At 52.4% G+C, this 17043-nt stretch overlaps 1 protein-coding gene across 13 annotated transcripts in view; it reads right to left on the reverse strand.

The window, feature by feature from the left end:
• KLHL25 (kelch like family member 25) overlaps positions 1 to 17043 on the reverse strand; it is a 66502-nt gene that overhangs the window by 13039 nt on the left and 36420 nt on the right. For 11 of the 13 annotated variants that reach the window (XR_014260391.1, XR_014260392.1, XM_082449094.1 and 8 more), the window contains one exon: positions 13613 to 15417. Coding sequence is in view for 10 of the 13 variants with exons in the window: in XM_082449094.1 (XP_082305220.1) it covers positions 13637 to 15406 (1770 nt within the window). In the remaining 3 variants the exon portion in view is untranslated. The other 2 variants (XR_014260393.1, XM_082449090.1) reach the window with 2 other exon arrangements.

Genomic DNA, 17043 nt, shown 5'->3' on the forward strand with positions numbered 1-17043 from the left:
GTAACCTTCCTGAGGCATGCTTTCCTCACCTAGCATATGGGAACTATTCATGGGTCCATTCAGCCTCTCCAGCCATGTGCACCTGAGCACCCTCAAACCGGCAGGCACCGTGCCAGGCCTGGGGAAACAGGAAGGGCAGACACGGCTACTGCTGTCTCCATGGATCATCCTTCAGTGGGAGAAACTGCAAGCTTGTTCGAATAAATGTGTATACAGCCATCACACACTAACAAAAGAGCTATATGTGAAAAATAAGAAGTTAGAGATTAGAGAGCCATTTCACACTAGGAATGCTTGTCTGAAGTCCTGGGTGAGAGGCCTCTGTACCGGCAACCTATGAACAAGTGAAACTGAACTAAGTGCAAAGGAAAAAAAGGAGCCAATAAAACATGGAAGAAAGTAGCGTATAAAACAGTGATTAGAGGAGACGGAGACAAGATGGCAGAGCAGAAGGATGTGAGCTCACCTCTTCTTACAAAATCACCAAAATCACAACTGCTTAACAACCATTGACAAAAAATGCTGGAACCTATGAAAAAACATATCCTACATCCAAAGACAAAGAAGAAGCCACAAAGAGATGGCAGGAGAGGCGCAATTGCGATAAATTCAAATACCACGCCCGCCAGTGGGCAACCCACAAACTGGAAAATAATTATACCACAGAAGTTCTCCCACAGGAGTGAAAGTTCTGAGTCCCATGTCGGGCTCCCCGGCCTGGGGGTCTGGCAACAGGAAAAGCCCCCAGAGAATCTGGCTTTGAAGGTTAGCGGGGTTTGATCACAGGAATTCCACAAGACTGGGGGAAACAGAACCTATACTCTTGAGGGTGCAGACAAGGTCTCATGCAAAGCAGGATAGAGAAAAAAAGCAGTAACCTTATAAGAGCCTGGGCCAGACCTACCTGCTGGTACTGGAGGGTCTTCTGTGGAGGCAGGGGGCTGTGGCTCACTGTGGGGACAAAGACACTGGCAGCGATAGTTCTGAGGAGTGCTCATTGGCATGAGCCCTCCCAGAGGCCACCATTTCCTCACTAGGACCTGGCCCCACCCAACAGCCTGTGGGCTCCAGTGCTGGGACGCCTCACACCAAATGGCCAACAAGGTGGGAACACAGCCTCACCCATAAGCAGGTGGGCTGCTTAGAGTCTTCCTGAGCACACAGTTGTCTGCTAAACACACCCCTTGACATGGCCCTGCCCACCAGAGGGACAACACCCAGCTCCACCCACCAGTGGGCAGGATCCAGTCCCTCTCACCAGGAAGCCTTCACAGGCCTCTTAGACAGCCTCATCTACTGGGGGGCAGAGAGCAGAAGCAAGAAGAACTACAACCTGTGAAACAGAAACTGCAATCACAGAAAGCTAGACAGAATGAGATGGCAGAGGAATATGTCCCAGATGAAGGAATAAGATTAAACCCCAGAAGAAAAAGTAAGTGAAGTGGAGACAGGCAGTCTACCCAAAAAAGAATTCAGAGTAATGATAGTAAAGATGATCCAAGATCTCAGAAAAAGGAGGTACAGATCGAGATGATACAAGAAATGTTTAACAAAAACCTAGAAGAACTAAAGAACAGAGATGAACAATATAATAACTGAAATGAAAAGTACACCAGAAGGAATCAATAGCAGAATAACTGAGACAGAGGAACAGAGAAGTGAGCTGGAAGACAGAATGGTGGAAATCACTGCCACAGAAGAGAATAAAGAAAAAAGAATGAAAAGAAATGAGGACAGTCTAAGAGACCTATGGGACAACATGAAACGCACCAACATTAGCATTATAGCGGTCGCAGAGGGAGAAGAGGGAGAGAAAGGACCTGAGAAAATATTTGAAGAGATAATAGCTGAAAACTTCCCTAACATGGGAAAGGAAACAGTCATCCAAGTCCAGGAAGCACAGAGAGTCCCAGGCAGGATAAATCCAAGGAGGAACACGCCGAGAGACATAGAAATCAAATTGATAAAAATTAAAGACAAAGAAAAAGTATTAAAAACAACGAAGGGAAAAACGACACATAACATACAGTGTACCTCCCATAAGGTTACCAGCTGATTGTTTGGCAGAAACTCTGTAGGCCAGAAGGGAGTTGCACCATATATTTAAAGTGATGAAAGGGAAGAACCTACAACCAAGAATACTCTACCCAGCAAGGCTCTCATTCAGATTTGACAGAGAAATCAAAAGCTTTACAGACAAGCAGAAGCTAAGAGAATTCAGCACCACCAGACCAGCTGTGCAACAAATGCTAAAGGAACTTCTCTAGGTGGAAAAGAAAAGGCTACAACTAGAAATAAGAAAATTACAAATGGAAAAGCTCACCAATAAAGGCAAACATACAGTAAAGGCAGGAAGTCATCTACACACAAATATGATATCAAAGCCAGCAACTGTGAGAAGGGGAGAGCACAAATGCAGAATATTGGAAATGCATTTGAAATTAAAAGAACAGAACTTAAAACAATCTTGTTTATCTACAGACTGCTATTTCAAAACCTCACGATAACTGCAAACCAAAAATCTACAATACACAAACAAGAAAAAGCAATCCAACACAACACTAACGTTAGTCATCAAATCACAAGAAAACAACAGAGGAAGATAAAAGAACTAGGAAAACAAATCCAAAACAATCAACAAAATGGCAATAAGGACATATTGATAATTACCTTAAACGTAAATGGATTAAATGCTCCAACCAAAAGACAAAGACTGGCTGGATACAAAAACAAGACCAGAGTTACCAGAGACCCACTTCAGATCTAGGGACACATACAAACTGAAAGTGAAGGGAGGAGAAAAGGCAAATATTAGCAGCCATAAAAGAAGAAATCAACAGTAACAGTAATAGTGTGGGACTTTAACACCCCACTTTCATCATTGGAGAGATCATCCAGACAGAAAATCAATAAGGAAACACAGGCCTTAAATGACACATTAGACCAGATGGACTTAATTTACAGAGTATTCTGTTCAAAAGCAACAGAATACACAGTCTTCTCAAGTGCACATGGAACATTCTCCAGGATTGATCACATGCTATGCCACAAAGTGAGCCTCGGTAAATTTAAGATAACTGAAATCATATCAAGCATCTTTTCCAACCACAATGCTATGAGATTAGAAATCAATTACAGGAAAAAAAAAACTGTAAAAAACATAAACATGTGGAGACTTAAACAATATGCCACTAAACAACCAATGGATCACGGAAGAAATCCAAGAGGAAATCAAAACATACATAGAGACAAAGGACAACGAAAATATGACGATCCAAAACCAATGGGATGCAGTAAAAGCAGTTCTAAGAGGGAAGTTTATAGCAATACAATCTTACCTCAGGAAACAAGAAAAATCTCAAACAAACAACCTAACCTTACACCTAAAGCAACTAGAGAAAGAAGAACAAACAAAACCTAAAGTTAGTATAAGGAAAGAAATCATAAAGATCAGAGCAGAAATAAATGAAATAGAGATGAAGAAAACAATAGAAAAGATCGATGAAACTAAAAGCTGGTTCTTTGAAAAGATAAACAAAATTGATAAACCTTTAGCCAGACTCATCAAGAAAAAAAGGAATAGGGCTCAAATCAATAAAATTAGAAATGCAAAAGGAGAAGTTACAAACAACACCACAGAAATACAAAGGATCATAAGAGACTACTACAAGCAACTATATGCCAATAAAATGGGTGACCTAGAAGAAATGGACAAATTCTTAGAAAGGTACAAGCTTCCAGATGGAACCAGGAAGAAATAGAAAATATGAACAGACCGATCACAAGTACTTAAATTGAAACTGTGATTAAAAAACTCCTAACAAACAAAAGTTCAGGACCAGATGGCTTCATAAGCAAATTCTATCAAACATTTAGAGAAGAGTTAACACCTATCCTTCTGAAACTAATCTAAAAAACTGCAGAAAAAGGAACACTCCCAAACTCATTCTATGAGGCCACCATCACCCTGATACCAAAACCAAAGATACCACAAAAAAGAAAATTACAGGCCAATATCACTGATGAACATAGATGCAGAAATACTCAACAAAATACAAGCAAACCAAATCCAACAGTACATTAAAAGGATCATACACCATGATCAAGTGGGATTTATCCCAGGGATGCCCAGATTCTTCAATATCTGCTAATCAATCAGTGTGATACACCACATTAAAAAACTGAAGAATAAAAACCATATGATCATTCCAATAGAGTCAGAAAAAGCTTTTGACAAAGTTCAACACCCATTTATGATAAAAAAAAAAAAATCTCCAGAAAGTGGGCATAGAGGGAACATACCTCAACATAATAAAGGCCATATACAACAAACCCACAGCTAACATCATTCTCAACGGTGAAAAACTGAAAGCATTTCCTCTAAGATCAGGAACAAGACAAGGATGTCCACCCTCGCCACTATTATTCAACACAGTTTTGGAAGTCCTAGCCACAGCAATCAGAGAAGAAAAAGAAATAAAAGGAATCCAAGTTGGAAAAGAACTGTCACTGTTTGCAGATGACATGATACTATACAGAGAAAATCCTAAAGATGCTACCAGAATACTACTAGAGCTCATCAATGAATCTGGTAAAGTTGCAGGATAGAAAATCGATACACAGAAAACTGTTGCATTTCTATACACTAACAACAAAAGATCCAGAAAGAGAAATTAAGGAAGCAATCCCATTTACCATCACATCAAAAAGAATAAAACACCTAGGAATATACCTACCTAAGGAGACAAAAGACCTGTACTCTGAAAACTATAAGATGCTGATGAAAGAAATCAAAGCTGACACAAACACATGGAGAGATACACCATGTTCTTGCATTGGAAGAATCAATACTGTCAAAATGAGTATACCACCCAAGGCAATCTACAGATTCAATGCAATCCCTATCAAATTACCAATGGCATTTTTCACAGAACTAGCACAAAATTTTTTAAAAATTTGTATGGAGATACAAAAGACCCCCAATAGCCAAAGCAATCCTGAGAAAGAAAAATGGAGCTGGAGGAATCAGGCTCCCTGACTTCAGACTATACTACAAAGTTACAGTCATCAAAACAGTATGGTACTGATACAAAAACAGAAATATAGCTCAATGGAATGGGATAGAAAGCCCAGAAATAAACCCATGCACCTATGGTCAGTTAATCTATGATCAAGGAGGCAAGAACATACAATGGAGAAAAGACAGCCTCTTCCATAAGTGGTGCTGAGAAAACTGGACAGCTACATGTAAATGAATGAAGTTAGAACACTCCCTAACACCATACACAAAAAGAAACTCAAAATGGATTAAAGACCTAAATGTAAGTCCGGATACTATAAAACTCTTAGAGGAAAACATAGGCAGAGCACTCTTTGACATAAATCACAGCAGTATCTTTTTCAATCCATCTCTCAGAGTAATAGAAATAAAAACAAAAATAAACAAATGGGACCTAATCAAATTTAAAAGCTTTCGCACAGCAAAGGAAACCATAAACGTAAAGACAACCCACAGAATGGGAGAAAATACTTGCAAAGGATGCAACCGACAAGGAATTAATCTCCAAAATTTACAAACAGCTCATGCAGCTCAATATCAAAATAACAAGCCAATCAAAAAATGGGCAGAAGACCTAAATAGACATTTCTCCAAAGAAGACATACAGATGGTCAAAAAGCACATGGAAAGATGGTCAACATCACTAATTATTATAGAAATGCAAATCAAAACTACAATATCACCTCACACCAGTCAAAATGGCCATCATTGAAGTCTACAAACAATAAATGCTGGAGAGGGTGTGGAGAAAAGGGAACCCTCCTACACTGTTGGTGGGAATGTAAATTGGTACAGCCACTATGAAGAACAGTATGAAGGTTCCTTAAGAAACTAAAAATAGAACTACCGTATGATCCAGTAATCCCACTCTTGGGCATATAGTTGGAGAAAAACATGGTTCGAAAGGATACATGCACCCCAATGTTCATTGCAACGCTGTTTACAATAGCCAGAACATGGAAGCAACCTAAATATCCATCAACAAATGAATGGGTAAAGATGTGGTACATAAATATAATGGAATATTACTCAGCCATTAAGAAGAATAAAATAATGCCATTTCCAGCAACATGGATGGACCTGGAGATTATCATACTAAGTGAAGTAAGTCAGATAGAGAAAGACAAACATATGATATCGCTAATATGCAGAATCTAAAAAAATGATACAAATGAACTTATTTACAAAACAGAGCCACAGACTTAGAGAACAAACTTATGGTTACCAGGAGTGGGGGAAGGGCTGGGGGAGGGATAGACTGGGAGTTTGGGGTTGACATGTACACACTACTATATTTGAAATAGATAACCAACAAGGACCTACTGTACAGCACAGGGAACTCTGCTCAATATTCTGTAATAATCCAAATGGGAAATGAATTTGAAAAAGAATAGATACAAGTATATGTATAACTGAATCACTTTGCTGTACACCTGAAACTAATACAACACTGTTAATCAACTATACTCCAATATAAAATAAAATTTTAAAAAATAATAAAATAGAATATATAATAAAAAAAGAAAAAAAATTAGAGATTAGAAAGAGGACTTTCTTTTACTTTGGTGGAGGGTATGGGAAGGAGGTAATATTTAACCTGAGACCTGCAGGACAGACAGGAGTTTGCCAGAAAGGCAAAAAGCACTCCAGGCAGAAGGAATGGCATGTGCAAAGGCCTGGGGGTAGGAATCTGGTATTGATATTTTTGAGAATCTGAATGCAGGCCAGTGAGGTGGAAATGGTGAGAGAGGGAGGGCAGACATGGTCAGAGAGCAGGGGGAGTAGACATGGTCACGGCCAGTCAGGTCACCAGGAAGAACAGTACAGCTGTGGGCAGCAGCCAACATACTCATTCCTGCACTCGACAAATATCTACTGCACAGCCTATCAACCCAGACCCTGCAGGACAGATGCAGTGGTGAGTGAGGTCAGACGGTCCCCACGGTCATGAAGCTCACACTCCAGTGCTGGGTTCTCAACCAGTGTGGCATCTGCTCTGAGCTTCGCATTTTCCTGTGGAAAATGAGGACAGATACCTGCCTTCTCCCAGAGAAGGATGGAGCCATCTAATGCACGTGAAAGGCTTAGTGTAGAACGTCCTGGAAGCGACGAAGAAAACGCAGCTGGCCAGTGTGATCATTTCTAAAGCCCAACCCACAGCGACAGCTCGGCATAACCTAGCCCGACTCCAAGCAGAGATGTGGCCGTGGACCTGTGTCCAGGAGGTGGTGCCCTTGGCTGGGGTAGCAGCTCCTGAGTTGATCACCTAGTGGAGAAAGGATACAGCAGGCCCAGGAAGCACCTAGAGGGGTGGGGAGCGGGGAACACTCAGGACAGCGATGGGCGGACTGCCCACTCAGCCTCCACAGGCAGACACACCCCTGTGGGATTCTATTTTAAAAACAGGTTCTCTGGAGGACCGGGGGAGGGAGCTGGGGGTTCTTGCCAAGGGCGTTCCCCACTCCCCACACTCCCCACCCATCCACAGTGCCAGACGGCACACTTACTCTGGCCAGCTCTCTGAGTGCCACGGGCTCAGAGGCAGCCCTAGACCAAGGAGGCAGGTTTGTGCCAGGGGACACAGATATGTCCCCCCGCCTCCACCCACACCAAGCTGCCCAAAGGGGTCTCATGGCGGCTCCAAAAAAGAAAAGAGAAGGAGTCCCCTGCACAGGCGGGCTGAGCTCCCCACAAACCTGCATATCCAGCCATCCAAGAGGCAGAGGGAGGCAACACAACTTCCACAAAGCATCAGTTAGCGGAGACCGCATTCTCGGTCTCACGTGTTTGGGTGTATTTCACCTGTACAATTGTTAGCTTTGCAGCTGTGAAAGAGCTACAAACACAGGGAGCTTACATCTAGTTGTAAGTCTGTACGTATTTAAGTAACATTATAATGAAAAAAATTCAAGCCAGCACTGGGACCTGTGGACCTGTTTCCTTCAAGTGGGATGCGCCCCTCATTCCCAAGGCTTCTGGAAGGCGGACTCAAGCTCTGCTGGAAGCTGGTCGAGCCCAGGGGGTCAGCAAGCTCCCAGATGCATGTGGGCTGGGCAAGGCGACCACTGTATTCTCAGTGGGGCTGGTGAAGGGCCCCCAAATCCCTCCAAGCTCCTCACAGGCCCCTAAACATCCTGAGAAGCTCTAAGGTGGTGAACCCAAAGCTTGGGGGCCTGCCCCCGCACCCCCCCCCTCCGCCAGAACACCAAGCAGACATGGGGTTCCCCTCGGGGCAGGCCCCAAGCCAAGCCTCAGAGCCCCCTGTGCCAGGGGTGAGGGCTGTGGGATCCTGACCTGGGGGGGTGGCCCTTCTGGGCTGTCCCGAGTTGCTGAGGAAGAGGTGGCACCCTGAAGGCAGAGGAGCTGGGCAGCCGCACTGCCCGGATCACTCAGGCGCGTCCCATGGCCATCCTGGTCTGCGCCACCCTGATTTCTGGCAGTTGCTTCTCTGAGGCCTGGTTTCCTCATCTGTGAAATGGGACCATGTATCAATGAAAAAATGGTGCCTGCCACGTCAGTAAACAAAGGATGTTGCAGCTGCCCCCGACGGTGCGCCCTGAGGAGACTCAGGATGGGAAAGCACAGGATACTGGACCCCTGACAGCTGAAGTGCATCTTAAAGGAATGACTTCAGTGAGCCCAGACTCTTGCATCTTCCCATACACAGAAAAGCGCTAAATTCCTTGAGATGTCTGGTTTCTTTAACAATATTCTTTTGATGTTCTGACTACCTGATCTTCGTTGCAAGAACTCCTATATGTGCTGGCTCCCCCCTGCCTCTTGGGAGCGGTCCCTCAGAGCTATCTGAGAGGCTGCGTCCCAGGCTTAAGTCCTCAGTTTTGTCCGCCAAATAAAACATAATTCTCAACCTTTAGGTTGTGCATTTTTTTTTCAGTCAACAGGACACTTGTCTAGCCCACCGCCCGTGCACAGTGGCCCTGGCCAGCCCCGTGAATGCCCTCGCTGTCCCGTGGCGTGCTGGTGGGGGCCTGCCGTGCGGACCACAGCCATTAACGCCGTCCCCATCGCGGGCCTGGCACAGGGCGGCCCTGGTGAACATGGGCAGAACGGGAGGCCGTGGGTGCGCGGGCGGATGGGTGGACGCGGGGTGTTGCAAAAGGCCTGCCCTCCTGCCCTGATCACCCCCCCGGCCACACCAGCCCAGCCCTGAATCCTGTGCTCCGGGGTTGCCTCTCGGCCGCAATCTCTCTTAAGGCAGGACAGGATGTGCTGAATCAGCCCTCCTCTGGTGGCAACTCAGTCCCCTGCAGGGCCCCCCAGGGGACTGACGGGCTCAGCCCTTCCCAGAGAGGGGCTGGAGCCCGTGCCCCGGCACCCCAAGTGTCTGGGTTCCAACAATGCCCGTAAGAAGAAGACGGCTCCCGGCAACCTGGACCCCTGCCCCGATGTTCTGAAGCCCTCAGGCCAGAGGCAGGCTGGGGGAGGTGGGAGCTCAGCGGGAGAGAACAAGAGAAAAGAACGTTCACAGCTAGTCTACACTTGGCAGGTAGCCCGGGGAGATGGGCGCCCACCCCAGCTCCAGGGGCCTCCTGCCACCGCTGGCCGCTGTCACCTAGGGACAAGGATCGGATGTGACACGGGAGCTAAGGGCTGGCCCTGGAGGTCCTGCCGGCGTTCAGCTTCCAGCACAGCACTCCACCCCCACTGCTGGGCAGCACCCGTGTGGCCCGCACTCAGCACCAGGGTGCAGATGTGGGGTGCCCAGTGCCCGGGTCTCCAGAGACGCCTGCAGGCCTGAGGCAGCTCCAGGGCTCAGATCCCACTCCAACCCTCACCAGCTGTTAGCGTGATGCCAACCACCTACGCTGAGTCTCGGGTGCCAGCTCCGTAACAGCAGCACCGGTGACAAATGCTTCTGAGAGGGTTAAATGAGCTCACGACTGGGGCACCTGGCGTGGATGGAGGCACCACCCAGAGCTCACGAGTGGTGTCCGAGATGGGGAAACAAAGCACTTGGGGACGAACGGGGGAAGTCACTCAGGGTGATGGGGAGGGGGTGCAGAGCGCAGGGCTCTGGCTGGTGGTTCCTGAAGTTAAGTGGAGTCTTAAGAGATGGACGTGGGGTTCGGGGACCAGAGAGGCACTGCAGACAGGACCCCAGGCTGGTCCTATGCCTGCAGCAGGGACTGGGACAGTATAGCAGGGAGGGGCACTCGGGGGACGCACTGGGTACAGACCCCATTCTCTGGCCCCGGCAGGGGACTTCCGGCCGGCAGCCAGGCTGGGTGGAGAGTGGGGGGCCCATGCCGGAGGGGCAGCAGGCGTGCTAATCTCTGCTGGTCACGACCTGCAGCCTTGTCGAGGGTGCATGGGCCCAGCCCCTTACCCACCCCTGCTGTCACAGGCCCCTCCCATCCCCCCACCTGCCGCAGCCCCCCGGCTCAGGACCACCCTCAGGACCTGGTCTGCGGCCTTCCGAGTGAGGGCTGCTCCTCCAGTGGGTCCTGGCAGCACTGTGGCGACTGCCCCAGCAGCAGCAGAACGAGGGAGCCTTCCTGCCACAAAGCCCCACTTCCCAGGAGCTGAGGGAGGGCCGGACGGGCCCAGGCATCAGCTTCCTACCCCAGTGCCCACCACATCCTCATTCCTGAGACCACAGCACCCACGCCGTGGGCTGGGGAGCACGGAAGGAACAAGGCCCGTGTGGCACTCAGCCAGGCAATGGCAAGTGCGATCCTGACCGTGAGGGATGGACCCTTCCAGAAGGAAGGGCTGGCCCAGGGACATGCAGAGGTCCCTGCACCCAAAGCATCCCGAAACCATTATCACCACCATCCCCTCCTCCTCGCAACCTCATATAAAGGCAGACTCCGAACCCAGCCCCTCACTCGGTCTCTCCTCCTCAACTACTGTGAGTTTATTCCCGTTTTCCAGATGAGAAAGCTGAAGCTCAGAGAAGTTAAGCAACCAGGGTCAAGCAGCCAGCAAGAGTCAGAGCCGACCCTTCCACAGTCCCTGAAATGGGGGGAAGTCCTGGAAAAGTAAAGGGCTCACTGGGTCGAGTCCGGCTGACCTACCCCCCACCCTCTCCCGCTTGGGGAAGAACTGCCCTCCCGGGTCCCGGGGATGGGCAAACACCAGACAGGGTCAGAGCCACCTGGCCTGGGCTGGGTGGCCTGAGATGGGAGGAGCCTTTGGGCCCCACAGGTGACCAGCCTAAGTTCCCAGAGTGTGGGAACAGGGACTCAACAAGGAAACGCCAGTGTTCTCTTTGAAGCCTATTCCTCAGGACCAAGATATTTTGCTGGTCAGATTTTTCTCCCAAAGAGGAAGAGAGCACATTAAAACAAAACAGAGAAACCTTAAAAAAGAACAAAGCCTATTCTCATCCAGGCTGGCCTTTATGAGGCCAAACACCCTGTATGGCACATCTGATGCCTTCGCTGGGTCCTGCCTTGCCTGCCAGCAGACATATCTCTTTAAGGGCCTCGAAGGCACGGCTGGATTTGATTTAATAGCTGAAACATCAGATTCCATTCAGAAGCAACCCCAGCTAAGTATGATTGCTTTCGCCGTGTAGAGCTTTCAGCGTTCTTCTCAGCAGCCGCCAGGTCATTGAGGAAATTAATTTTTCAGCTCTGGCCAGCTCCTGACGGGGTTCCTGTGACCTGAACGGCACGGGGCTGGCTGCTCAGAGCGGCAGGAGCACAAGGCAGGTGAGGGCAGGGAGGGGCTGGGCCAGCCGGGCAGAGAAGCACCTCGGTGTACAGGACAGCCGGGGGCCGGGTGGGAAGGCTCCCCCTGCGTGACCCTGGGATCTCCCACCGACCCTGCTTCTTAGAGCCCCCAGGACCTACGCCTCCTGACTCCCATCCACCGGGGGTCCCGGGACCTCACCGCCCCAAGGGCCAAGGACCCGAGGAGGGCTAAGAGTTGGGACCTGACCGTGGACGACCTTCTCCAGTGCCCACGAGTCCACCACTCCATTCCAGCCCCTGCCCCTGCGCCCCTGCCAGGCTGGCTCAGGACACCCTAATCCAACCTCAGTGCCTGCTGTGGATCCTGCCCCAGCGGGGCCGCAGGAAAGATCCCACCCACCCCTCAGAAAGGCCCTCCAGGACATGCTGGTCCTTCCTTCCGCCCTCTCCCTTCCCCTGACTCTGCACCCATCCTGGGACCTGGGCAAGTCCCTCCTCCTGTCTCCCTGTTCCTCTGTCACCCAGAGGAAAGAGCGCCTGAATGTGTCCCTTTGCCCCTGGCATCCACTGTCACCTTCCCTTTTCAGGCAATGATTTCATATAATGCTGGCGCTAAGAACAGAGCAAGATAACTCGGGGTAACTGGGGCAGCACTGCAGCAAGCCCTGCTGGGGGGCTGTTCCCTCACGTAATCGTGACGCCCGCTCTGAGGACGGCCTTCTCTCCATCTTGCGGAGGGATGGGAGACAAGAGGTTCCCTCGCACACCAGTGAGCACACAGCTGCCCCCAGGAGAGGCAGGACCCAATCCCAGGGCCGTCTGGTCCCAGAGCCCTGGAACCACCAGATGTCCACAGTGACACCCGGCCCCAGGGCGCCAGCTCCCGCCTCCCTTTGAGCCCTCCATCCACTCCCCTCCTGTTGCTTCTCATGGGCCCCCCAGGGTGGGGCTCTCACCTTGGCTGCACGCTGGACTCACCTGGAGCTATAACGGCTACTGAGGCCTGGGCCCCAGAGGCCCCGAATGGCCTAGCGCGAGGCCTGGGCTAAGCATTTGAGCAGGACGGAATTTGTGGCCTTGCCCCAACAGAGATCTGGCCTTTGTCCTTGGCTTCTGGGAGGTGATCTGGGTCACACCTGATAGGAGTGTCTTTGTTTAGGGTGGGGGCTTTGGGTCACGCTGGACCAGCTGACTTGAGAGTGACCACGGGGACATGATCAATCGGTCATGCCCACGTGATGGGGCCCTGCTAAAAATTCTGGACATCGCAGCTTTTGTGAGCTCCCCTGGCGGGCAGCATTCCGTGTGTGCCGTCACTCGCTGATGCTGCGAGAGTAACGGTGTCCCAGCTCCATGGGGAGTGGACAAGGGATGCTTTGCATTTGGACCCCAGTCCAGGACTCTGACCCATGCATCTCTGCCCTCTGATCTTAATCTGTATCCTTTGCCCATAATAAACCATAACGGTGCACACATGCCTTCAGCGCATTCATGAGTCCTTCCAGTGAGTGCTGGATCTGAGACGGTTCTGGGCAACCCCGACCTCGCAGCTGGTGCCAGAGGGAGGGTGCCCTTGCGTGGAGACTGTGCCCTCAGACTTCACAGGTTGGCCTAGACTCCACACAAGATTGTCAAAAGACCCCCCGGGGACTCTGACCTGCGGCCATGCCTGGGAACCACCGCCCCAGTCTAAGATTGTCACCCCCATTTGGCAGAGGGGTTACGTGTTTTGCTCAAGATCAACTGCAAGTAAGGGGCAGAGCCAGGCTCCGGCTCCAGAGTTGAAAAAGGGTCCCAGAGCCCCCCGTCACCTGCTGGCCTGTCTCGCCCGGCCTTCCGCGGAAGATGCAGCCTTTACCCGGAGTGGGATCAGGTCTGGGGTGCGGGGGCTCACCTGGTTGGGCTCTACAGGTGCGCCTCATGCGGGCAGGTGCTTCCAGGTGCTGACGAAGGCCGTGGGGATGAGTGAGTAGGGCACGGTGGTGATGCAGTTCCACGTGTCCGAGGTGGGGTCATAGCAGTCCAGGGTCTTACACCGCTGGGTCCCGAAGTAGCCCCCCACCACGTAGAGCTTGTTGCCCGAGGCCAGGGCGTGGCAGGACATGCGCTTGGCAGTCATGTCCCCGATCCGCGTCCACTGGTTGGTCTCGCAGTCGAAGCGGTAGGCCGAGGCGGCTGTGAACTCCGTGTCGCCTCCCATGATGAAGATCTGGCTGCCCAGGACGGCGGCAGCGGTGTACCGCCAAGGCTGGGGACACTCGGCCTTGATCGTCCACTGGTTCTCTGCGGGGTCGTAGCACTGGACTTTGGACACCATGTCCCGGTGGATGCTGGTCCCCCCGAAGACAAAGAGCTTCAGCTTGGCGCTCACGACTGCGGCATTGCTGACGCCATCCCTCAGCGGGGCCACCATTGTCCACTTGTTAGCCTCGGGGTCGTACTTCTCCACCTGCTTCAGGGAGACAGATGGTGAGGCCGGGAAGACGCCAGCCAGGGACGTGTGCCCCCCGACCACGTAGAGGCAGTTCTCCAGCTCGGCCGAGCCGTGGCCGAAACGGGCGATGAGCATGGGCGCCGCCTTGGACCACTCCTCGTGGACGGTGTTGTACACCCACACGTCCTTGGAGACCCCATTCTCGGAGCCCCGGCCCCCGGTCACGTAGACTTTGCAGCCGATGGCCGAGGCACTGAACTCCTTGCGGGGGCTGGGCAGGTCCGCCTTGGGGATGATCTCCTTGGCCTTGTGGTCCACCTGGTAGATCTTGTCACACATGAAGGTCTGGCCCCCGAGGATGAGCAGCGTGTGCCCGGCCCTGCGCGGCCGGGCGCAGGGGCTGGTGACCACGCCGTCGTTCTCTAGGATGCGGGCCTTGCAGCGCAGCGCCTCGTCCACGATGAGCCGCGTGCGCTCGTCGGCCATGAGCAGGGCCTCGCCCGACACGGCCTCCTTCAGGCAGTCGGACGGCAGCAGGGCCAGCCGCACGCTGCGCAGCAGCTCAGGCAGGTGGGCCTTGCGCCGCTCCAGGTCGTGCCTGACCCACTGCAGGACGGCCTCGAAGACCACGCGCTCGTCCTCGGCCTCCAGCTCGTCACTCGAGATGAGGTCCAGCAGGGTGTCCTTGGACAGGCTGTTGAAGTCCTCGCTCTGCCGCATGGCCTCGAAGTGCACCAGGCACATGCGCCACGAGAACTCGTAGAGCCGCCGGCACTGGTGGGCGTCCGACAGCAGCATCATGCCCAGGCAGTTGGACGGGAACAGGTTCTTCTCCAGGAACTCGGCGGCCGCGTCGCGCACGTCGTGGAACTGCAGCATGTCGCCCGCCTCGAGCAGCGACTCGGCGTTCTCCTCGTTGATGACGATGCGGGATGAGTAGGCGAAGTCCAGCAGCAGCTCCAGCACCTCGGGGTGCAGGTTCTCCTGGAAGTTGACTGTGTCGTTGCGGCTCTCCCGCAGGCCGTGGCTGAACATGGCCTCGAAGTAGCGGCTGGAGGCGGCGAGCACGGCGCGGTGGCAGGGGAAGGCGCGGTCTCCGGCCCAGAGCGTGACGTCCGTGAACATGCGGTGCTTGCGCAGCGTGTTGAGGTGCGCCAGCACGCAGTCGGGGTGCGAGGCCTTGTGGAACAGCGTGATATTCATGGAGCCCGTGCTGCTCCGCGACTTGCGGGTCTCATGGACGCTGACCGACATGCTGAGCCAACCTGCCGGGGGGCGGGGGACAAGGCCACAGGTGAGAGGGGCCAGGGCCTGGCGCCCCCGCAGCTCCCCGCTCAGCCCCCAGGCCTGGCCGGCCCGCCCCCTCCACCCCTGCTCTCTGCTCGGCTCTGCCAAACCCAGCCCAAGCCCCACCCCTCAATCTGCCAGCCAAGGATGACTCAGATGGTAGAGGCTGGGGTTCAGACCAACCGCTTTTGCACCAGCTCTGGACATGAGCCTCCCTGGGTGACCTCGAGCTGCAGCTGCCTCCCGTGGTTGCTAGAACGTGCAATAGTGTCCCCAGCCTGGTTAAGAAGACAGCAGGGCAGTGCTAAGGAGCGTGTGCTCTGGACGCATTCCACCGCCCGGGGCTGCTACTGTGTGGCCCCATTCTGCAGCCGGGGAAGCCAAGGCTCAGAGATGCAAAGTGGCTGCCTCACACGCTGCAGCCGGAATTCCCTCGTGGGCTGTCTGGTTCCAGCCCAATCTCTACCCCCCATTCGCCCAAGGAGACTGGGATTCCTGCAGGGGGACTTTTGAAAGCCGTTCCCAAGGAGCCACAGACCCCAAGCAGAGCCTTACGCCCCCCTCTGCTCTCAGCACGCCCTGTCCTGAGCTGGGCTCCAAGCAGCCCTGGACACACCCCTCACACCCCTTGCCCTTGGAAAGTTCCCCAAGAACTGCCGTCACAGCCCAAGCGCTCAGCATGGACACGTTCTGCAAATCCAGGGCTCTCCAGAGGCCTCCGGACCCAGCCGCGATAAGCAAGGTGTGGAGATGAGGCCAGCTAGCCTGCGGCTCACCCTCTGGACACCTGCTCGATTCCGAGGTCCCCAGGGGAAGCCAAGACAAAGTCCTGAGTGACAGCGGGACGCTAAAGCAATCCAGATTTGCCTCAACCAAAGTAGCAGGAAAACCTGCAGCCATCGGAGCCTCCCTGGTCCTGGCAGGTGACTCCAGGCTCCTGGGCCACAGCAAACGCTCCACCTGCCCCCTCGTCTGGCGTCCTCTGCCAGGCCCGGGACTTGGGGCTCCGAGTGGGGGTCTCCAGAGCAGAAAGACACAGGCTCGTCACCCGCTGGAATGTGGGGATTCCAAAGCACTTGAATTAAAGTCTGGCCAATGGCATGACCCAAGACCCCGCTGTGGTACTATGGGAATGAGGCTCAGCCAAACGGCAGGCAAACACCCTAGGCCTCAAGAGAAAGTGGCCAAAAAGCAAACTGCATTCAGCGTCCTGACCCCAAAAGCCTGGGCTTCCTCCTTCCCGCTGGTAAGGAGGCCAGAAAAACCCCTTCTTTTTCATTTTTATTTTCAGAAGTGTAAACTCCCCCCACTCCCTGCTCCAAGTCAATCTTGTACTTAAGTAATAACCTGGTAAAGGAAGGCTGCGATCTCACGCTTCACTGGATTGTAAATTACCGTCCAAGTGCACTGCTCTCTCCCTTGCTCACTCGTCTCCTGGCAAAAAGCCAGGGAAGCCACCGAGTGACGTGAACAGAGCTGCCCGGGCAAGGCCCCTGCTCCCGGGCTGGGGCAGGGAGGACACAGGGGCTGGGCCTGGCCTTGCTGCTCCGGCCCCCGAGCTCCAGGCGCACTGCGGGCCGATGACCTGTCAGGGTCCCTGCAGT

The sequence above is a fragment of the Balaenoptera physalus genome (assembly GCF_965194825.1).
Source record: "Balaenoptera physalus genome assembly, chromosome: 2".
Taxonomy (NCBI): Eukaryota; Metazoa; Chordata; class Mammalia; order Artiodactyla; family Balaenopteridae; genus Balaenoptera; species Balaenoptera physalus.